Below are 21,816 nucleotides of genomic sequence, written 5' to 3'. Positions count from 1 at the left end.
ATTTGCCCTCTTCTCCTGCCAGCCCATGTGCTGTTCGGGGAGGTGAGGCGCACAGACATGAAGAATCGTAGCCAGTGTGTCCTCAGTGCTTGTGTTGAGCCAGGCACAGCTGTAGCACTTCTGCCGTATGTGCTCATTCTCACAACAGACACTGAAGCAGGTACCTTTTTTAATGCCTGTTATCAGATCAGGAAATCAAGTCACAAAGAGATTAGGTCAGGACAGTCAGTATACAGGATGGGTCTGGGCTGGGTCGGGTACTGTACATCTCAGGAATTTATTTCCTTCCCCACAGCAATTGCTGAGCAGTGCTGGGAGGAGGTGTCAAGGCTGACCACAATTCTCCAAGGGGGGCACTTGGGGCATAAAAGGACTAAGTGTAACCAGATGCGTGGTCCTCTCTGGTTGGCACAGCTCCTAAGAGTCTGGAAGGGCTCAGGGATTTGGAGGCTGAGTGATGGCTGGGCTGCGGTGGGGCTCCTGGATGAGAGGGGCAGTGTGGCAGCCAGGTGGACATGGGAGCTGCCCCCAGCCCCTGCTGTGTCCCGTGTGCTGGCCCTAAGTGGGCCCTCCCCAGTCATCAGTCCACAGCTGATAGTTTTCAGACACAAGTGTTTAACAAAATTTCCAAGTTGCTTGGTAATCAAAAACACCACTTTCAAAAACATTAAATAGCTTTAAGAAAAACAAGCAAACAAAGCTTTTCTTTTATAACAGATTTGAAAAGAGCGCCGCCCGAGGGCACCTGGTTCAGGCCTCAGCCCTGGGCTTGTCCTTCCCCCTCCTGGCTTCTGGGGCTGCTTTCTAAAGGGCCGGTGGAGCCCCCGCAGCACTGCCCCTCGAAATATCCTCTTCTCTGCACCCCCCACCCTTGGTGGGGCTGCTTTTCGGGGGTTGTAGATTCTGTGGCCTCCTGATCTGCATACAGCTATTTCTTAGGTCTCTAGCCTCCTGCAGTGAGCCCCCGCCCTGCCCCCCATGGTTCTTGGTTTATACACATTCTTTGTGGGCAGACCCTGTCCCCCGTGGTTCTTGGTTTATACACATTCTCTGTGGGCAGCTCCTGTACATCAGGGTCTGTTCTGGGGCTACAGCTTATCTTTTGGTGCAGTGGAGGTAACAGACAGGCGAGTAATGCCATGTGCTAAGGAGAAGAGTGAAAGGGCAAAGGGAAATGGGGAAATTCAGGAGGTCTCTGGGCTGTAAACAGTCCCGCCCCCTGCCTGGTTCTCTCCGTAATGGTCAGCCGGGCTTTTCCTGGTGGGGTTTGTGGGGTCCCCTGGAGCCTCCCTGAGGACGGAGGGGCCAGGCTGGAGCAGTGTCTGGGTTGTGGTGTGTGAGGGGCTTGGATGGGATACAAGTTATGGGGCCTCTTGTCTTGGTTCTGGATTGTGTGCCTTGGGGAGTGAGGGGCCGAGGTAGGCGGGGCCCCAGTGGCCTCTGTCAGCAGCCGCAGGAGGACCAGCCAGGATGCGTGAGTGGGGCTGCAGAGGGCTGTAGCGGGTTCAAGGTCCCTGTGGCTGAGACAGCACCTCCTTGGCTGTGCAGAGAAGCTGGACGAGATCCTGGCAGCCGCCACGGAGCCGGCGCTGAGGCCAGACATCGCGGATGCTGACTCGAGAGCTGCCACTGTCAAACAGCGGCCCACCAGTCGGAGGATCACCCCTGCTGAGATCAGCGTAAGCCAGCCTGGCAGCTGGGGCACGGGGTCAGAGTGCCATGTCCCCTACTGGGTGTTTGTGCATTTTGGAGGGCGAGGGTCCATCATTTGGACTCCGCTCTCCAGGGGTGGGGGTGAAGGACCCCATAGCGTCTCCTGGGGCCATCAGCCCTCAGAACAGCCACAGTCCAGCTCGTGCTGAGCTCTCACTCTTCTGGCGCCTCCCGCCTTAGGCAGGTTCTGTGCCACCTAGAGCAAGGACCCCAGCCACGCTGAGGCCACAACATGGTGTCACTGTCCCCCCGCCCACTCCTCTCACTTGGCACCTTCTGGGCTGCTCCCCCAGCCTCACCTCGGCCATACCCAGGACCCCTGACTTCTCTGGCCCGTCTGCATCACCCCTGCCCAGTGCTGCCTATGCCTGTGGGCCCACAGCCATGCCCTGTTCCTTGGAGGCAGGGCCTGGGCCTGGCTTCTGGGTCAGACACCATGGGAATTAGCACTGTTGGAGTTAGCACACGCGGTGTCTGATCTCAGGCTTAGGAGGAGGATGGGTGGGGCTGGATGGGCAGCTGGGGACCCCAGTGCTCTGGAACGTCCATATACCCCCGCCCCCTCCAACTCTCACAGTCACTGTTTGAGCGCCAGGGCCTCCCAGGCCCAGAGAAGCTGCCAGGCTCCCTGCGGAAGGGGATTCCACGGACCAAGTCTGTAGGTATGGCTGGGCTGGGAGCTGCATGGGGCTGGAGGACTGGGGCGGGGGCTGGAGTGCGTGCGGGGCTGGAGGACCCTGTCTCTCCCCACCCTTCGACTGAGGTTTCCGGTTTCTCTCTGAGTCCTGCCTCTCCCTGGCCCCAACCCAGGAATCTCATTTTTTTGTGGACGTATATGGGGGGGGGCGGTGTCAGTCCTTCCCCCAACCCAGAGATACTTTGCTGAAAGATACACTTGAAGCTTCTCGCCATCTGTCACCCCCTGCCAGCGGGCACCCCCGTCTGTACTTCCCACAGACGCCAGCATCCCCGTCCCTGGGTCTTCCATATCCTACCTGGCTGTGCCCCCTGCAGCCCGAGTACCTGTCACGTTTCTGATGCTAAGCTACCCTCCCCTTGAATCTGCCCTCTCCCCTCCCCCCGGCACCCCAGTTATTTCTCTGTATCTCTCCTCTCCTTCACAGCCAGTTTTCTCCAGCAGTCACCCATACTTGCTGTCTCCCATTCCCTGCCTGCCTCTCAGCCTTTTAGGGAATTGTCCATACCTGAAACTGAAATTGTTCTTGCCAGCATCACCAGTGGTTTCCAGGGCGTTCCTCCCAGTGGACACATTTGATTTTGCTGCTCCCTTCTCCATGAAACTTTCCTACCCAGGGCTTCTAGGACAACACTTACTGGTTTTCCCCTCAGTTCTCGGGCTGGACCTGTTCAGTTCCCGTCATTCCCCTGCAAGATGTGGGTCCTTCTCAAGGCTATGTCCTTAGCCTCTTTGCCTTCTGCACCTGTCTCCTTGGGGCCTCATCACATCTCACCCTTGGCCATCTCCTCTCTTGTTGACCCCAGACTGGGTCATCTAATAAGCCCCACCCACTGCTCCTCCCTCTAGGCATCTAGTGCCCCCTTACCTGCCCCCCTGTCCATCCATCCACCTACAGACATGTCCAGTTTTCTGTCCATCTGTTCACCCACCGACCTTTCCACTTGTGCATCCATTTGTCCCTGTGTACCCCACCGCTCTGTGTTCTACACACACTGGTTCATTTAATACTTACAGTAACCTGCTGAGGTAACACTATCAGTACCTCTGGATTATAGATGAGAAAACCGAGGCAAAGAGGTAAAATGACTTGCCCAAGGTCACACAGCTGCCTTACCTGTCTTCTATTCACTCATCTGGCCAATCAGTTTCCGCAAACCCAATCCCTCATTCACCCCACGACCCCTGCTGATTGATGCACACTCTAGGCTGATGCTGGGCAGGGTCTGGGGGCTCAGTTGGAGGAGACGACATGTCTGCAGACAGCTCAGCTCAGCAGTTACATGGTGGGTGCAAAAGCACATTAACTAGGGAGCACCAACCATGCTTGGGTGTCAAGAAAGGCCAGGCATGTGTGTGTGCATGCGTTTGGGCTCAGACATGCAGGATGAGTGGGGGTTTCTGAGAGATAATGGCATGAGTTGCTGACAGCAGTGGTCCTTCAGAGACGGCTGTGGGTCATTTCTGTAGGTAGGAGGGTTGGGGAGAGGACACATGAGACTTGCAGCTACTTTGGAGCCAAGAGGCACTCCCCCCTCACCTCCCTGGCCTAAGCCCTGGGCATCCTCTGTGGTTTCCTCCTTATTCTCTGCCTCCCTGGACAAATTAGGGATGGCCGGCTTCCTCACCGTCCTTGCAGCCCTACCTGGCCAGACCTCATTGTCTTGTGCCTCAGCATCTGGAGACCACAGCTTTGGTCTCCTCTTGACCTCCTGCCTCAGCTTCACCCTCTAGTCCATCCCTCTGGCCACAGAGGGCTTTCTGCAGAAGATATCACCTCACATCCCTAGAGTTGGTCCTCTGTGGGCTCTGCCTTGCCTTGGGGCCCTGAGGCCTAGCCCCAGCCCTCTCCTGCTTCATCTAGGGACCTTTGTCTCTGCCTCCCTCTGATTTTCATCTACCAGGACTGGCTGTTCTCCACCTGCCCTCACTCTGCCTGGATGGCCTGTCCTTCAGCCCCACCCAGTCTCAGTACTGACCACCACACGTCCGCATCTAAGTGCCTGTCCTTCAGGCTGTAAGCCTCTCAGTGGAGATTGCCAGCTGTTCCCTGCTCACCCTCCTGGACCCTCCTGTGCTGAGTCCATGGGTGGCTCATCTTTAATCCCCCTTGCCCTAGCCTGCTGCCTGTCACCCACTTGAACGCTGGCTGAGGTGTCAGACTCCGGGACTCCTACCCCTTGTCCTGGCTACGTGGCCCCGGGCACACATCTCCACCCTTGAAATCTCAGGGTCCTGATCCATAAACATGGGGACCATCTAGTACCTACCTCCTAAGGCCACTCTGAGGTTTGCACAGAGGGCTGTACTCACAGACTGAGTACTGAGTAACTGCTCGTGGTGATAGTAGATGCAGGTACTGCATCTTGAGGCTGGTGCACAGAAAGGGCTGGAGAAATGCTCACGGCTGTTATTTGGGCAGCGGCCCCACCTGCTCTGTATCGAACGGATTCCCATTTTCATCACAAGGAAAGTGACTTGTCTTTACCCCGGGTCAGAACGTGGCATGCTGACCCTCCGGTGTGTTCCAGGTGCACTAGCTTGTCCCACGTGGCTCCATCTCATGCACAAGCTTGTGGGTGTTGAGCTGCGTTCATATGCTGCTCAAGAAATGCAGCAGGGAGGAGACCCAGGCCAAACCTGGCACAGAATCTGTGTCCAGCAGTGGGGGTGGAAGGCTGGCCTAAAAATGATGATGGTGATGATGATGATGATGACAATGACGACCTCAGCCACCTTCCTGGGGGCGCTGCTGGGGGCTCAGCCCTGTGCTGTAAGCTTTAAATGGCTTCACTTCGCACTTCAGTGGGAGGGGGCAGGTCTCCAGAGATGAGGAAACTGAAGTGCCAAGAGGTATCAGACAAGAAGTGGCAGAGCTGGAATTCAAGCCTTATCTTATACAAAAGCGGCCCCATGCCCCACGCCCCTTGCTGAGCCAGGGGGTGGGTGGGGGTGGGTAAAAGAGCCATTATGCAGGACACATGCAAACAGTGCCGGCTGGGAGGCCTGGTGAGCACTGTGGTGGCCAAAGGAGGAGGTGGTTGGGAACAGGCAGTCTGCATCGTCGTGGGTTCATGAAAATGTGACCAAGCCCAGAGTGAGGCCAGGTGTAGATTCCCAAGGAACTGTTCCGGAGACCCGTGTGTCAGCACTGAGGACGGCCCCTCCACTCTCCCTGGATTGGGCTGCCTCACACCTGCAGCCTCACTGAACACACCTGCAGCACAGGTGTACGCGTTGTGTACACAGGAACGCTCGGGAGGTCCTGCCCTGCCCTAGCTGGGCAGCAGGACGGTGGGGACTCTGAGCGCTCCAGCCCTGCCCCCGCACAGATCCTAATGACAGCTGAGTGTGGCAGGAAGTAGGGTTCACTTTCAGTCTCTGTTGTCCATGAGAGAATTGGGGCGTAGAGGGGCTCAGGGCCTGGCCTGGGGTCACACAGCCAATCAGGAGTGAAACTAAAACACGTGTCAGGTGCTCAGCCTGCCATTCCACTGCAGCCCTCCCTCCCTCCTGCCCAGCCTTTCTGAATTTCCGCCACTAGGGCTATGGCAGTGACCTGGCAGCCTCCCCCAGTCCAGTGCCCGTCGGTCTCTGGGGTAGAGCCTTTCAGGACTTCTCTTTACAAAGCCTCCCTCACCTGGGCATCGGCACTGTCCCCGGCCACAGCCCTGCTGCCCCCTTGTCCACAGCGTGTCCCTCCTGCTTGGGAGAGTTCCCGCTCATTTCTGACCATCTCCCTTCTTCCCGCCTCTGGTTGCCACCAGGGCCTCCCAGTGACACCTGCTTTTTCCACTGCTGGTGGTTCTGAGATGAGGCCTTGCTCAGTCTTGTGTGCGAAGGCCTGTGCCAGCCACCCCCTGGCCCTTCTCTGCAGTTCTGTCCCCACGACTGGGGGTGGGGGTGGGGCTGCCCCTGCCCTCCTGCGGTGTTGACCTTGGGCCCTCTCCGTGTCCCCAACCTGAGTAGGCAGAATTTGGGTCTTGTGTCATAGCCTCCGCTGGGGGCCCCTCCTCTCCGCTATATCTGAATGGATACCTCTCCCCAGTCTCCGCAGGAGCCCTCCCAACCCAGCGGGGACGAGCCCAGACTGGGGATCTTGCTTAGATCCCCTGCTCTGGGATCCCCGTGTCTCCCCCTGATCTCATCCGAGCGCCCACGCCCACCCTGACTCTGTCCTCTGGCTGGCGGCCAGCACCTCCTCGAAGGCGCCTTGGCGTCCGGGACCTTGGCTGCCCTGGGGTGGGGGGCGGGGCCGGCCTCTGCGGACGGGGAGTGCGGGCGCCTGGGTCGGGAGGGGCCTCCTCGAAGGCCCCTGGCTCCTGGGCGGGGCTCACCGGGGCCCCTCTGTCCGCAGGGGAAGATGAGAAGCTGGCGTCCTTGCTGGAGGGGCGCTTCCCGAGGAGCACGTCGATGCAGGATTCAGTGCGCGAGGGCCGAGGCATCCCGCCCCCGCCGCAGACCGCACCGCCGCCCCCGCCCGCACCCTACTACTTCGACTCCGGGCCGCCCCCCGCCTTCTCGCCGCCGCCTCCGCCGGGCCGCGCCTACGACACCGTGCGCTCCAGCTTCAAACCCGGCCTGGAGGCGCGCCTGGGCGCGGGCGCCCCGGGCCTGTATGATCCCGGCGCGGCCCTGGGGCCGCTGCCCTACCCAGAACGGCAGAAGCGCGCGCGCTCCATGATCATCCTTCAGGACTCGGCGCCCGAGGCAGGCGACGTCCCGCGGCCCCCGCCAGCGGCCACTCCGCCGGAGCGCCCGAAGCGTCGGCCGCGGCCGCCCGGCCCCGACAGCCCTTACGCCAACCTCGGCGCCTTCAGCGCCAGCCTCTTCGCGCCGTCCAAACCTCAGCGCCGCAAAAGCCCGCTGGTGAAGCAGCTGCAGGTGGAGGATGCGCAGGAGCGCGCGGCCCTGGCTGTGGGTAGCCCTGGCCCGGCGGGCGGCAGCTTCGCCCGGGAACCCTCCCCGACACACCGCGGGCCTCGGCCGAGCGGCCTCGACTACAGCCCCGGAGACGGACCCGGGCTCGCGTTCGGCGGCCCGGCCCCAGGCAAGGACCGGCGGCTGGAGGAGCGGCGGCGCTCCACCGTCTTCCTATCTGTGGGAGCCATCGAGAGCAGCCCTCCTAGCGCGGATATGCCCTCCCTGCAGCCCTCCCGCTCCATTGACGAGCGCCTACTGGGGCCCGGCGCCACCCCCGGCCGTGACCTGCTGCTGCCCTCCCCTGTCTCCGCTCTGAAGCCATTGGTCAGCGGCCCGAGCCTTGGGCCTTCGGGCTCCACCTTCATCCACCCGCTCACCGGCAAACCTCTGGACCCCAGCTCACCCCTGGCCCTTGCCCTGGCTGCCCGGGAGCGGGCTCTGGCCTCCCAGGCGCCCTCCCGGTCCCCCACACCTGTGCATAGCCCTGACACCGACCGCCCTGGGCCCTTATTTGTGGATGTGCAGGCTCGTGACCCCGAGCGAGGGCCCCTGGCCTCCCCAGCCTTCTCCCCGAGGAGCCCAGCCTGGGTTCCTGTGCCTGCTCGCAGGGAAGCCGAGAAGGCTCCCCGGGAGGAGCGGAAGTCCCCGGAGGACAAGAAGTCCATGATCCTCAGCGTCCTGGACACGTCCCTGCAGCGGCCAGCCGGCCTCATCGTTGTGCACGCCACCAGCAATGGGCAGGAGCCCAGTGGGCTGGGGGCCGAAGAGGAGCGCCCGGGCACCCCAGAGCTGGCCCCGGCCCCCACGCAGTCGGCCGTGGTGGCAGAGCCCCTGCCTAGCCCCCGGGCCCAGCCCCCTGGCAGTACCCCGACAGAACCCGGGCTGGGCCAGGGCAGCTCAGAGGAGGAGCCAGAGCTGGTATTCGCCGTGAACCTGCCGCCCGCCCAGCTGTCCTCCAGCGACGAGGAGACCAGAGAGGAGCTGGCCCGCATCGGACTCGTGCCGCCTCCTGAAGAGTTTGCCAATGGGGTCCTGCTGGCCACCCCACTCCCTGGCCCAGGTCCCTCGCCCGCCACGCTGCCAGGCCCGGCCTCAGGGAAGCCGAGCAGCGAGCCGCCCCCTGCCCCCGAGTCTGCAGCGGATTCGGGGGTGGAGGAGGCCGACACGCGCAGCTCCAGCGACCCCCACCTGGAGACCACGAGCACCATCTCCACGGTGTCCAGCATGTCCACCCTGAGCTCGGAGAGCGGGGAACTCACCGACACCCACACCTCCTTCGCCGATGGACATACTTTTCTACTCGAGAAGCCACCAGTGCCTCCCAAGCCCAAGCTCAAGTCCCCGCTGGGGAAGGGGCCGGTGACCTTCAGGGACCCGCTGCTGAAGCAGTCCTCGGACAGCGAGCTCATGGCCCAGCAGCATCATGCCGCCTCTGCCGCGTTGGCCTCCGCTGCTGGGCCTGCTCGCCCTCGCTACCTCTTCCAGAGAAGGTCCAAGCTGTGGGGGGACCCCGTGGAGAGCCGGGGGCTCCCCGGGCCCGAAGACGACAAACCAACTGTGATCAGTGAGCTCAGCTCCCGCCTGCAACAGCTGAACAAAGACACCCGCTCCCTGGGGGAGGAGCCAGTTGGCGGCCTGGGCGGCCTGCTGGACCCTGCCAAGAAGTCGCCCATCGCGGCAGCTCGGTGAGCAGGGCGGTGTGGGGAGGGTCCTGTCCCCTGTCCATGCCCGCCCCGTTCTTCCTCTTGTCCTTCCACGGTTCCCTCTGTTCCTCCTCCACAGCCCATTCTGTCCCCTCCCTCACCTGTCCGTGGCGCCCATCCCTGTGCTCCCGTCCACATCTCTGTCCTTTATCTGGCCTTGCTTTATCTGTCTGAGACCGAAGGCTCTTTCAGCCATCTGAAATATCAGGGGTTCTGTTCTCTCTATCCCTGTTGGTGCTGGCAGTGGGAGCTGGGCACCCACCGGAGACCCAGGCTGGCCGTGAACGCCTCCACAGCCCTCCTGGAGGCTCCCTGCCCCGGGGTCCCTGCGCTCTCACTCTCACGCCTGACGTAGCTGCTTCTACTACCATCGAGGGTTGTTCTCTGGTCCACACTCAAGTTGCAGCTCTCCCCCACCCCCACCCCAGCTACTTGGCTTCTCTGTGGCCACATGGCTGTCCCACGTGGCTGGTGCCATCTTTCCTCGCTTCCTTTTGTAGCTGCCTTGCTTCCTTTTGAAACCTGGAGTACACTGGATCCTTTTTCTCTTAGGACCCACCACCAATTTCCCATTTTCTGCCCCGGAAACATTTCTTTTCTGTCCCTCAGCACCACCTCAGAGTCCCTCAAACACAGATTCCTGTGCGTGATTTTCAGAGTGCATCAGGAAGCCATTCTTAGGTGGAAATCATGCCGTTTCTCTGCGCCTCCATCTGCTCTTTCTTCGTACCTTACCCGTTCCTCTGGCCTCCCCGCCCACTTCCTACACAAGGTGGGGACTTCAAGAGGCCACATGGTGCCCTGGAAATGGGAGGAGGCGCTGGCTTGGGGGGAGGGGCTGAGCAGGGGGCTGGGGTGCTGTTCTGGCTGGGCAGAAGCTGCCAGAGCCTCTGGGCTCATCCCTTGGCTCTTTCCTTGAGGACCTCATTCCCAAGCCTCCGCCCCCAAGGGGTACCTCCTCGGGCCTGTGGGCTCCACTCTTGCTGGCGGGAGAGCTGGTTCCTGCCCACGAGTGGTCTGACGCAGAGCTGGTCGTCCCCTGGCCAGCCCTTGTCTGCCTTTGCCTTCTGTGCCCCGTAGGCCCTCCCCCATCTCTGGCTTTGTGGGTAGCACATGGGGTGCCACCTCCTGAGTCCTTCTTCTCGCCACCCTGAAGACCAACCTAGTGAGTCTTTCCTGCCAACCTTGGAAGGCAGAGTTCACAAAGCAGTGAGGGGTCCAGGTCTTACTCACAAGCGCTTGTCTGATCTACTTCCTTCCAGCTAAGGACTCAAAGGATAAGTCGGGGTTTGGGAAACTAGTGATGCCTCTCCCGAGTGGTTCGGCAATGCTGCCCTCCAGCTCCCGTCATCCCAGGCTTGCGCTGGGGCCCTCCCCTTTTCACCTCTTCCAACTCCCAGTTGAATGTGAAAGCCCTCTTCTCAGCAGGGCAATGTTTAAAGTGCCCTTCGAGTGGGTGTTAGGGGTGTGGCCAGGAGTGGCCAGTCAGAGTGAGCAGCCCAGGTCCTAGGCCTCTGAGGAACAGAGGGTGGGGATTCCCTGATTCAGCCTGGACCAGTCCCCATCTTCGCTCTCTGTTTCTCCCCCCTCCACCAGCCCTTCCTTTCCTCTGTGCCCCTTGGTCCTGATGAAAATTAAAGCCATTGACAGCGGGTAGCACAGTGCCTGGTGCAGTGCAGGCCTTAATAAAACATTTGCTAAACGGACGAAAGAACAAAGCTCAATGCAAGTGCTGTCTTTTGTGACTTGAGGTCTAGGGAGGCGGCTTAGGACAAATGCCACAGAAGCACAGACACTTGGTTGAGGTTTGCTGGCTGTCGAGCCCCTCGGCCGAGCTCAGGAGAGCCCAGGTGTTGCCTTAGCTCTGCTGGCTCCCGTGGTGCAGCTGGGCCGTCACAGGGCAGGAGGAGGTGGTCTCTGGGCTGGACCTGCCGCCACATCCCTCACGGTCGTCCTCAGTGTTTCCCCTTTGTCACGGCGAGGCGCTCTTGGCCAGTGGGTCTGGGTCATGCCAGAACCTGTGTTTGTTTCCTTTCTTGGAAGTGGTGTGGGGGAGGGGCAAGGCCAGCAGTTCCAACCTTTACATCCCATCTGTCCTGCAGGCCCACGGGAGAGTGAGCCTCTTTCCCTCAGGAGTTCCTGCAGAATCCCGGCCTCCGATTGGCTTCGTGTGGATCCCCTGCCTCCCCTGAAACGGTCACTGGGGTCAGGGAGACCTAGGGCTGCTGTTGGACAGGCCTGCCTCATATGCTATCCTGGGAGCCAGGGCACGGGGTCAGCCAGAGCTACTGGCTGGGCGCTGAGTGAGGGGGCGGGCATCCAAAGGAAAATCAGGTGCTGTTCCCAAGGGTACCAGATGCCAGAGAGCCTAAAACAAGAGACTCCCTGTGCCATGGCATTCACCAGCTTCAGCACCTCGCTTTGTTCCCTGACGTCGGCCTGGGGTCCGATGGCCCTGGATTTCAGCCCTCAGCAGGTTGCATCTGAGTTTGTATTCTTGGACAAACCACTTAGCCTCAGTGAACTTCCGTCCCACCCCTGTGAAATGGTGAGGGTGACCAAGCCCTCAGGCAGGCTGGTAGGAGGACTCTTAGGATCCTTACGGGAAGATGAGTGCCCTGCACCGAAAAAGGCCAAGTCATGTTACTTCATCTTCAGAGCCATTCTGTTCGATGGATAATAATATAATCTCCATTTTCCAGACAATAAAATTGAGGTTCTAAGGAGATCCATTCCAGCCAGTAGATGGTGGCATCTGACCTCAAGCCCCGCTCTCTGTCCACTAGAATCTGGAGCCTCTGTCATTAAACCCCTTCTAGTGACAGACGCTGTGTTTTATGTGCAGTAGTTCCCCTCACACAGAAGTGCGTATGTGTTCATTCTGTAGACCAAACCTTTATCAGTCAGGTGTATAACAGACAGCACGTGGATTCTGAAATCACTTGCAGTTGAGCCCGGCCAGTGCCGCTTGATAGGCCCGGCAACATTACCCGTCTGCCCTGCCTTTCCGTCCCCACTTCCCTCTACATTTCCTTCTGCTCCTATTCACACTTCCTTCCTTCCTTCCTTCCTCTTATGCTCCCCTTCTTGCCCTCGGACCTGGGTGAAATCGTGGGCCTCTGGAGTGGGCCCCACTGCCTGTCCTAGACCCTTTACTTCTGGCCACTGGCAGGTGGCTGAGCGGAGATGCTGTGGCCACGTCCAGTCAGCCCCGCGTGTGGCCGGCAGTGGCTGAGTTGCCCATCGGCGCTGCTGGGCAGCTCTTGTTTTGCTGCCAGCAGTGGCTAGAGTGTGACACTCATTTCTCACATAGTGATAAAAGTGCTAGTGATACTGTCTTTCAGAGACATATCCAAAGTGCAGGAAGTTCTGATGTCCCAGTGGGGCTGTTTCCTTCCCAGGATGGATCCTAGCTGAAGCCCTAGGGCAGTTGCCACGGCCACCCAGTGGGTCACACCCCCGTGCCTTGTCCACTGCCCCCCCATGTGTTCCCTCACAGGCCTGCCCCTCTCCTCGCCCGACAGACACCACAAGAAAGGAAGTGCCTGCTCTGCCCACCTTCCTCACTGACAGCTCAGTCTAGGCTCTGGCGTCCTTTACCCGCAAGACACTCTGCGGCCCGAGATCTAGGAAGATCTCAGAAGGGGAAGGGGAGGTTACCCCTTGTGTCATGGACTTGAAGCTCGGCAACTTGGGGAAATGCATTGGGGCCATCCAGAAGGCCCACGGCCTTTGGCTTTTTGGAACTTTGACCCCAGACCATCCACCTCTTTGTGCTTCCGGCTTTGGGTCTAGCCTGATGGGCAGAACACGTCTGCTCAGGGCCCCCCATCTGCTCGGAACCCCCTTGTCTTCCAGACCCCACGGGTGGATCTGATCCCACATGTGGTCTGAGGGCCACATGTCTCTGAGCCCCACAGCAATACTCAGTTTTGCTGTGGCCCTCAGTTTTACACCTGTCTGACCATCACATCTGATTTTACAGAGAAAAGTTCATGGCGAAATAGCTTTGGAAACACAAAGTTGACGAGGTTTCTTTCCTGCGGCACTTCTCAGAACTTTTGATGTGCTGTGTGCTGTGGGCTCGGACAGGTTCTTTAGTAGATCACTCATTAGCATCCCACAGAAGACACACGTTTCTGCGATGGTGGAGAAACCCTGCCCTGGGGACCTACTGTGAGCCCTGTCCTGCTAGCCCATCTGACAGGGATCTGGATAAAGCCATACATGACTGCAGGTGCCTCAGGGCTTGTTCTTTTGAAACTGGACCTGTTGTGTGCCGGCCAGTGCAGGGCACAGGGGCCAGGATGTGCTCTGTCCTTGCGGAGGTCCTCACAGGTTGGGGACCTGTGAGGTGTGTTTTTGCAGGAGATGTGATCAGGGCTTCAGGAGTTCACGGAACTCTGCTAGGGGAGCAGGAAGGGGTCACAGAGGAGGGGTCATAGGGGCATCTGGGTGCATCAGGGTTGGAGTGACCTAGTGTGGGCGGTGAGAAGTTGGGGCTGGAGTGAGACACGGAGACCAGAGAGAGTGCAGTGGGATGCTCACAAGCCCGGATATAGTTTGTGCTCCTGTTGAGGATTATTTCCATGAATGAGACTCTTAAATTTCAAAAGGCCACGGGCCTAGACCTGCCCTGCGTGAGTGCAGTGGCAGAAGGCTCCAGGCAGGGACCAGGGCCGGAGTGGGCTTTTTCTTGCCTGTTGGCACCAATGGGTTGACAGGCAGTCAAGCCTGAGAGTGACATGTCACATTGTCTTTGTTTTGTAACATTTTTTTTCAGTGCATATTGTGTTCCTGGCTTTGAGCTAGGGACCAAGAGTCCAGGATAACAATTAGGAAGTGACATGAAAGGTCCTGAGTGAGACCACGAAAGGTCTGGGTCCAGAGGTGGCTGGGGGTGAGGAGGAGGGCCAGGGTTAATGCTGGGGGTTGGTGGCGTATCAGCCATGGGGCTGAGAGGATGGAGCAGCTGATGGTGGCTCACAGGCCTCTGGTGTGGGAAGGACTGGGGCGAGGGAGAGCATGTTTGGAGGCCCCAGGAGAGGTCTGGGGAGAGTGGCGTGGCTTCACGTGTGGCATTCATGGGCACATCGGTCACAGAAAAGGGTGGGAGTGGATGACATGGCCTGGGAGAAAGTGCGAACTAAGCGGGGGGCCTATCTAGGAAGGAAGGGGTAGAGGAAAGGGTGCCTAAGAGGGAACCCAGTGGACAGGTCAGCACGGGGATTCTGCTGACAGCCTCGGTAACTGCAGGGGCGAGGGGCGGTGGAGCAGACCTCACTGGTCGAGGAGTCACGAGGAGGCCAGACAGTGCGAGGTTCAGACACTGGTGGGAAAGCTGCTGGGGAGTGTGGAGCCTGGCTGAGACGTCTGGAGAAAGGCCGGAAGGCGTCCAGGGGTGCTGGTGCCTAGTGAGGCACCACATGTTAGAGAGTGGGTGGCCTAGATTTGGGAGGCTGGCAGGGGTGGTGATGTGGCCATGCCATGGTCAGAGCCTGGCTGGGGAGGCCGTCAGACAGCTCAGAGTGGTGATAGACGGCGATGGCTCTGCAGAGGTGGTATGGACACATGTGGACCTTGACCATGGACACTCCCAGGGTGCCTGGCCTGGGACGATGTGGGAAGTTCCCTGTTCCCCGAGAGGAGGGGGCAGAGCAGCAGCCACCTGGGCCGTGGGCATCCCTGGCCGCTCCCTGCTATGCCCTGGGGCCTTGGGAGGGAAGCCTTAGGGGTGTGACCGGCCCTCTCCCCTGCACTCCGCTGGATCAGTCCCTCACTCATGGCACCTCCTGGCACCAGCCCTAGCCTCTGGCAGGTGCCCACCTGCCCACACCCAGTATCTCCCCTCGGCAGGGTCTCCCTGGTGCTTCTGAGCCAGTCTGCCCTCATCCTAGGCCTCCAGCTCACCCCCTGCCAGGGCTCCAGACCCTACTCCAGGGGACTCTGGGGGTGGGCCACGCAGAACTCCATCCCAAGATGCAGGTCCCCATGCCAGGGTGGGATGCATGAGGGCCCGGGGTGGCGGGAGGGGAGCACTGTACTGGGCCCAATGCCCCAGCACTGCTCCCTCGCCCTCTCCCTAGCAGTCGCTACCACTTGGGCACCTACCACCTCCTTGGCACCCTCCCCCACCCTCCACTGCCGCCCCACTTTGCTCCGAAACCCAGGCGGTACCGTGGAGGTCAGACGTGGGAGAGGGGAGGGTTTCTTCTGGTGATCGGTGCCTGTTCCTTGAGCCCATCACCCCAGGTGTCCTTTGAGTCCCTCTCTGCTGGGTGGGGGAAGCATAGTCTGGCCTCTTCAAGAGGCTCTGCTCTGGATCTGAGCAGTTGGGCAAGGCAGCAGGGACAGAGGCTGAGGAGAGGGAGCCAGTGGAAGGCAATGGAAACCAGGTTGAGTAGGAGGGAGAGAGTTGGATCTCCAGCGGGAGGCTGACCTTGCACGGGTGAGACAGGAAGAGACAAAACCTGCTTTCAGGGGAGGAGGGATGCTCAGGGTGACCGTGCAGTGTGGGACAGGTACCAGTCAGGATAGCACAGAGGTGGGTGGGGGAACCCAGGGGAGGGGTCCTTAGCCCAGTGCGGACAAGGGCAGGGAGAGGGAGGTGGGATGGCAGCTGGAGAGAGGCCCTTCAGGCAGCAGCAGCACAAGGGGACACAAAGCACCCCCAAGTGCCAGGGGTCTGCTGAGCAGCTGCCACACAGGGCTCTTAGTAAAGCTTGTGGATGCACACCACTGTGGTCTGCACTTCACAGACCAGAGAACAGGTCACAGGCAAACCAGGAGCCCACCCAGCTCTGCCCACATCGGGCCTGCACTTTCCTTCCTCCAGCAGCTCCAGATGTGTTCCCTCCCATCGCACCTGGGCCCACTGCACCTGAACTCCTCCCTTACTGGGTATCTGGCCAGGGGGGTCCCTGCACCTGGCTGCCCTCACTGTGGTCGTGACTGGGGGCCGTGCGCCTGCTTTGAGGGCCTGGGCCGCTAACACTCTCTTCTCATTGCTCTCTCCCGCCCATCTGCATGTGGCTGCTCTGTCTAGCTGCGCGGTGGTCCCGAGCGCCGGCTGTGTAAGTGAGCATGCCCATCCCATGCCTCTCACTGTCCGTGCGCTGCACCTGCCCGCCTGGATCTCTGCTCTGCGTGGCTTCATGGGGCTTTGGTGCCACTGACGGCCCCATGAGGCTTCCCGTGGCCACAGTAGGGGACAGGGAAAGAAACGGGGTGGAGGTGGCATGGGATCTAGGAGTGGGTTTTCTCTGGAGGAGTCCCCCCAGCCAGGCCTTCCACCATGGCCATGCTGGGGGGCTTGGCGGGGCTGAAGGCCTGGGGTCCTATCAGGTGATGCTGGGAAGTGAAGACCCATCTGTGTGTGTGTGTGTGTGTGTGTGTGCACATGTGCTGCTGTGTCACTGTCGTGAGCAGGCCACTGCCACTCCTGCCATGCTGCTGCATGCATGTAACACACGTGGGTGCTACTGCTGCTGCTGTGCGCTGTCCTGTGCGGGGAGGCCGAGTGTCATGGGTGTGTTGCTGCCTCACGCCTGCCCTGCACGTGCCGCTGCTCTGTGTGGGTGTGAACGCCGCCTCGTGTCTGTCTCAGACCTCATGGACTTGTTCCGTCTTGTGCTGCCACCAGCCTGTACCACGACTCAGCCAGCCGTGCAGCCAGCCCAGGTCGTTCTGGGTCCCCTCATGATGACAGAGGGGGAAGTGGTGTGTGGGAGAAGGGGTGAGGGGTCTTGCCGGAGTCTTACTCTCCAGGGTGTGGGTGGACGGGGCAGTGTCCAGAGCTGGTGTCCCGGGCTGTCAGAAATGCGGTGGGAAGCCCTTTGCCCTAGCGGCTGTCTCTCCTCTGGCAGCCTGCTCTTGGAGCCCGCAAAGAGTGGAGGGGGCCAGGGGTTTTACTCCTCGTGGGCCGCTCAGTCTAGGGCCCCCCCTCCCCCAGCAGGGCACTGGCTCTGAGTCTGAGGACGAGGCCAGAGTAACCACAGGACCCTACCCTCCTTTCTTCCTCTGGCCCTAAGGCTACCCACCGAGTCCCAGGCCACCCCCTCCCGCCCCCGCCCTCCCGGAGTCTTCCTGGCCGCTGGCCCCCGCCCCTCCACCCACCCCCACCTCGCCTAGTGCCCCTCACCTGGCCTTGACCCCCTCTCCCTCCGCAGGCTCTTCAGCAGCCTCGGTGAGCTGAGCTCCATCTCAGCGCAGCGCAGCCCTGGGGGCCCGGGCGGCGGGGCCTCCTACCCGGTGCGGCCCGGCGGCCGCTACCCAGTGGCACGGCGCGCCCCGAGCCCTGTGAAGCCCGCGTCGCTGGAGCGGGTGGAGGGGCTGGGGGCGGGCGCGGGGGGCGTGGGGCGGCCCTTCGGCCTCACGCCCCCCACCATCCTCAAGTCGTCCAGCCTCTCCATCCCGCACGAGCCGAAGGAGGTGCGCTTTGTGGTGCGCAGTGTGAGCGCGCGCAGCCGCTCACCCTCGCCTTCGCCGCTGCCCTCGCCAGCGCCTGGCCCCGGCCCCGGGGCCCCCAGCCCGCGCCGGCCCTTCCAGCAAAAGCCCCTGCAACTCTGGAGCAAGTTCGACGTGGGCGACTGGCTGGAGAGCATCCACTTGGGCGAGCACCGCGACCGCTTCGAGGACCACGAGATCGAGGGCGCGCACCTGCCGGCGCTCACCAAGGACGACTTCGTGGAGCTGGGCGTCACGCGCGTGGGCCACCGCATGAACATCGAGCGCGCGCTCAGGCAGCTGGACGGCAGCTGACGCCCCCCACCCCCCACCCACGCCCCGGCCGCGCCCTGCCGGCAGGGCCCCCCACCTCCGCCCCCGGGCCGCGGGCTCGGCCCGCCCCCTAACCCCGACCCAAACGGCGCCCGGGCCAGGAATGTTGCATGAATCGTCCTGTTTGCTGTTGCTCGGAGACTTGCCCTGTACATTGCTTAGTGCCCTCCCAGGCCGTCGAGCCCCACCCAGCACACGGTCAGGAAGGGCGCGGGCCGTGGGGCGGGGGGGCTGGAGCGGGAGGGGTTGGGGACGGGGGGGTGCTCCGGCCTGACCATCTCCCGCTCAGCTCCTGGTGGCTACTTTCGCAGAGGGGGGAACCTAGTCCAGCATGCAAGGTCAAGACACACCTTGGTGACTCGGGGGGAGGGGGGAGACATTGGGGTTCTCGGTTGGGGGCCAAGGAGCCCCCTTGTTTTGCATATTTTAATCCACTCTATATTTGGAACGAGAAAAGGAACAAATATCTCTGTCCTCAATAGCTTCCCTTCCCCTCCCCTCCAGCCCCCCACTGGTACCGCTGCGGCTGCCCAGTCTTCCATCTCTGGCCCCTCAACTGCCACTGCCACCCCACATGGGGCGGGGGACGCTCCAGCTGGTCTGGGGTTGGCCAGGGTCCTAGTAACCCGCCCTGGGGCCCCGGCTGGGCCCCCTCCCCTTGCTGAGCTATAGTGTGCCCCACCGACCCTTCAGGTGCTGCGTGGAGGAGGGGCGGCAGGCAGCGAGTCCTGCTGGGCACTAGCAAGGTCAGATGGCCTGGGAGACCGTGGCCCTGGAGCGGGGCTGGGGGGTGGGTGGGAGGGCAGGACCCTGGCACCCGCCCCCAGCTATCTCTCTCACAGGATCCCTCCCCAGTAGGGGTCTAGCCTCCTTCCCACGCTGCTGGGCGACTACAGCAAAGAAGCCTCCCTGCCTCAGACCTGAAGTCTCCAGTTCCGCCCTGCGTGTGTGCGCACATGTGCGAGTGTGTGAATCTCGGGGTGTGACTGAGTGCATCGGAGCCCCGCGTGTGCCTGACTGGAGAGCGGTCCCTAGGGGCCACTCTGGACTAGTGTAGGGGCTTCGGAAGCGTGCACAGGGTGCGTGCATGGGTGTGTGCCTGTGAAAGCACCCCGTCTCCACTTCCAAAGAAAGTCAGAGGTCGTCTTGCACACTGGGACCTGCTGTTTGCCCAGCCTGTCCCTCCAGAGCCTCGCCGAGCCTGAGTGGGCCTTCTTGGTGAAGGCTTGCCGCTTGGGAGAGGCCCCCAAGGGCCCCTGGAGGCAGTGCTCTCCCCCATCGGGCTTCATAGGGGCAGCCCTAGAGCCAGGCCACTGCGAGCCCCGGGGAGAGGCAAAGGCCCCGGCGGGCACCCCAGCCCCCCTTACTGTGACTACTCACACTCAGCAATGACCTGTGGGGCGGGGGGCCCGGGACGTTTTTAAACCTAGGCTGTGGAGTCTGGACTAAGCTCCATCCACGTCACTCACAAGTTTCTGTTTATATTTCTAGCTTTTTTTAATAAAAATTAAAAAACCCAGAAAACAGAAGTTTTCACAGCCCAGGGACCTGGCACGCCGGTCTGTGCCCACCCGCCCCGCCCCCGGCCCGCCGGCCCCATTCCCTGGGCAGATTCACACCCAGTAACCCTTTCACCAACAGACCAGGTCACACACACAGCAGCAGTCACTGTAACAGACTGCCACATACACACTCGTCTCACACTCACCTGTGGGTTTTTGGTTCCGTTCAATTTGGGTTTTTAACTTTACAGGGTCAGTTCTGCTTCACCCTTCCTTTTGTATGGAGTTCCAGCTGGGGGATTTCACCCCCTGCTCCAGTCCTGAGGCCTCCTGACCCTGACGTTGTGATACACCCCACAGAGATCTATGTTTCTTATATTATTATTATTATTATTGATAATAATTATTATAATATTATTATGTAATAAATTTATAAGAAATGAAACCATCTCTCTGTTGCCTGCTTGAGAGGAGATATTGGGAGCACAATCTCTGCTGTCCCTTGGGTAGCTCACACAAACCTCCCCGGCCTCGAGTAAGCATTCAGCCACATGCAGTGACCACACAGATCCCTGTCTCCGACCCAGGCTCTCTGCTGAGCTCCACGCCCACGTGCCTGGCTTCTCTGTGCCTCTCTCTCCAAGTCCTGCTGGACCTGAGCCCATGCTTCCTGAGCTGGAAGCTTCGCTCTCTGCTCACCAGCTCAGTGAATGACGCCTCCTGAGCTATAAGTCCGGTTGTCCTCCGTGGCCTCTGTCCGCTTTTCCCCCCGGTATCCAGTTGTCCCTAAATTCTGCTGCTCCTGTCTTTGAACCTTCTTCTGTCTGTCCCTGCTCTCCAGCCCCCAAAGCTTCTGCCCATGTTCAGGCCTTCTCCCCTCTGAGCCAGCTGCCACCAGCCATTGATGGGGCAAGTGCCGTGTGGCACCTGGTGGGGGCTGGTGGCTCACAGGAAGGGCAGAGGCACCTCAAAGAGTGAAAGGAGGAGGAACAGTGAGGTGAGAGGGCAAAGGAGACCCAGAGGGAGCCGTGAAAGGGTGGCGACCGTGGGGCCCGGGTCTGAGAGAGGGCCAGAAGCCGCAGAGGTGGGATATCAGACCGGTTGCGCCCCAGTCACCTGGCGGGGTTTTAAGAGGGGCAGTGGGTGCAGAGCCTGGCCACGCTGGGTCAAGGTGGAGTGTGAGTGTGACACATGACAAGTGTAGACCTCGATTCAGGATGGGGCCTGGGTGACGCCTCCGGGAAAGCGTGAGGATCCCAGGAAGAGTAAGAACGGTGGATGGAGTGAAGCCTTGTGGGCAGAAGAGGGGTGGACTCAGGTGTCTTTACCCAGAGGGGGTGGGAAGGCAGAGAAGCTCTGAGGAGCAGGTGAAGGTCTGGACGGCCTGCAGGGAAGGTGAAGGCCCCATTGAGGCTGCGACGGCGACTACTGGGCAGCGGGACCTTGAGAGAGGCTCACTGTCTGTCTAGAAAGCCCCCCAATTTCAAATTTTCAACACTTTTCAAATTTTTGGCTTCGTTTTCAAGTTAGAAACAGTGGTCATCCTACAGAAGACGCCAAGAAGGGACTCGAGTAGTAGTGGGGGCCTGGGAGGGTCCGAGTGTGCGGGGCAGAGGTGGGGCCCTGACTTGCTCTGGGCCTGAGCACTGTGGCAGCTGGGGCGCTGGGCTCCTCTGAGCTGCGCATGGAACCCTGGGCCTCCCTGGAACTGGGCCCGGAACTTGGGGCAAGTCCAGCTTTTCAGTGGAGGAGAGGAAGAGCAAGGCAGTGGGAGCCGCCTTCCCTGGAAATGGCGTTGCCGTCCCGGCCCCGGGGGGCCTGGGGAGACCGATATCCCCACAGGTCGGAAGCCACCCCAGTGCCTCAGAAAATGAGTCAGAACCTTCCAGATCTATACCAGAGAAGCCTGCAGGGGCAGGTGGAGAGATGGCAGAGGGACACAGGGCTGAGTGAGCTGAAGCCTCCAAACGCCTGTGGCCACTTTCTCACTCAGGGCTACGAACTCCCTGCCCTGCTTTTGCCTCGTCATGACCTCAGAATGTTCCAGCTTTATCCTCTCAGGGGCCCCAAGCAACTCACCAGTGCTCGCTCTGGAACCCGGAGCAGAGGCTGTGGCTCCAACCCTCCCTCGCCACCAGCCGCCCCCAAGGTCCTGTGGGCACTAAGGCTGGCTGCATGATGAGGTTTCTGCTCTGCCGGGGGCCATGCTGGAGAGGAACAGAGGATGGGTGGGAGTGAGCAGGATGGGAGAAGTGAGGCAGGGGCAGGTGGGAGCCGGCAGAGGTTAAGGGTGAGTGTGAGGAAGATGGCTTGGGAGTTGGATTGCTCAGAGTACACAGGAGCAGGGAGGAGGGCCGGGGTCAGCTAGCGGGCCATGTCAGGGTGGGGAGGGAGGGGGCCTAGAGACTGGGGAGAAGGAACCTCGGGTGGAGGGGTACGGGGAGCCCCACCTTGGCCTGAGCCAAGCCCCCAGTAGCCATTGAGACCCCATCCTCTGGCC

General features: G+C 60.8%; 1 protein-coding gene across 7 annotated transcripts in view; it reads left to right on the top strand.

Moving 5' to 3' along the window:
- The window catches only part of SHANK3 (SH3 and multiple ankyrin repeat domains 3), a 52,232-nt gene extending 32,470 nt beyond the window's left edge, over positions 1-19,762 (top strand). For 2 of the 7 annotated variants that reach the window (XM_081249277.1, XM_081249276.1), the window contains 6 exons: positions 1,549-1,679; positions 2,291-2,375; positions 6,768-9,018; positions 16,082-16,109; positions 16,643-16,716; positions 17,205-19,762. In XM_081249277.1, coding sequence (XP_081105403.1) covers positions 1,549-1,679; positions 2,291-2,375; positions 6,768-9,018; positions 16,082-16,109; positions 16,643-16,716; positions 17,205-17,796 — 3,161 coding nt within the window. In that variant the 3' untranslated portion in view covers positions 17,797-19,762. Of the gene's footprint in view, positions 1-1,548; positions 1,680-2,290; positions 2,376-6,767; positions 9,019-15,871; positions 16,216-16,642; positions 16,717-17,204 lie in introns of those variants that run through there. The other 5 variants (XM_081249279.1, XM_081249278.1, XR_014017073.1 and 2 more) reach the window with 4 other exon arrangements.
- The last annotated feature ends 2,054 nt before the right edge of the window (positions 19,763-21,816 follow it).

Source organism: Mesoplodon bidens (genome assembly GCF_964165515.1).
Source record: "Mesoplodon bidens genome assembly, chromosome: 11".
Classification (NCBI taxonomy): domain Eukaryota; kingdom Metazoa; phylum Chordata; class Mammalia; order Artiodactyla; family Ziphiidae; genus Mesoplodon; species Mesoplodon bidens.
This window is presented reverse-complemented; position numbering and strand designations above follow the sequence as displayed.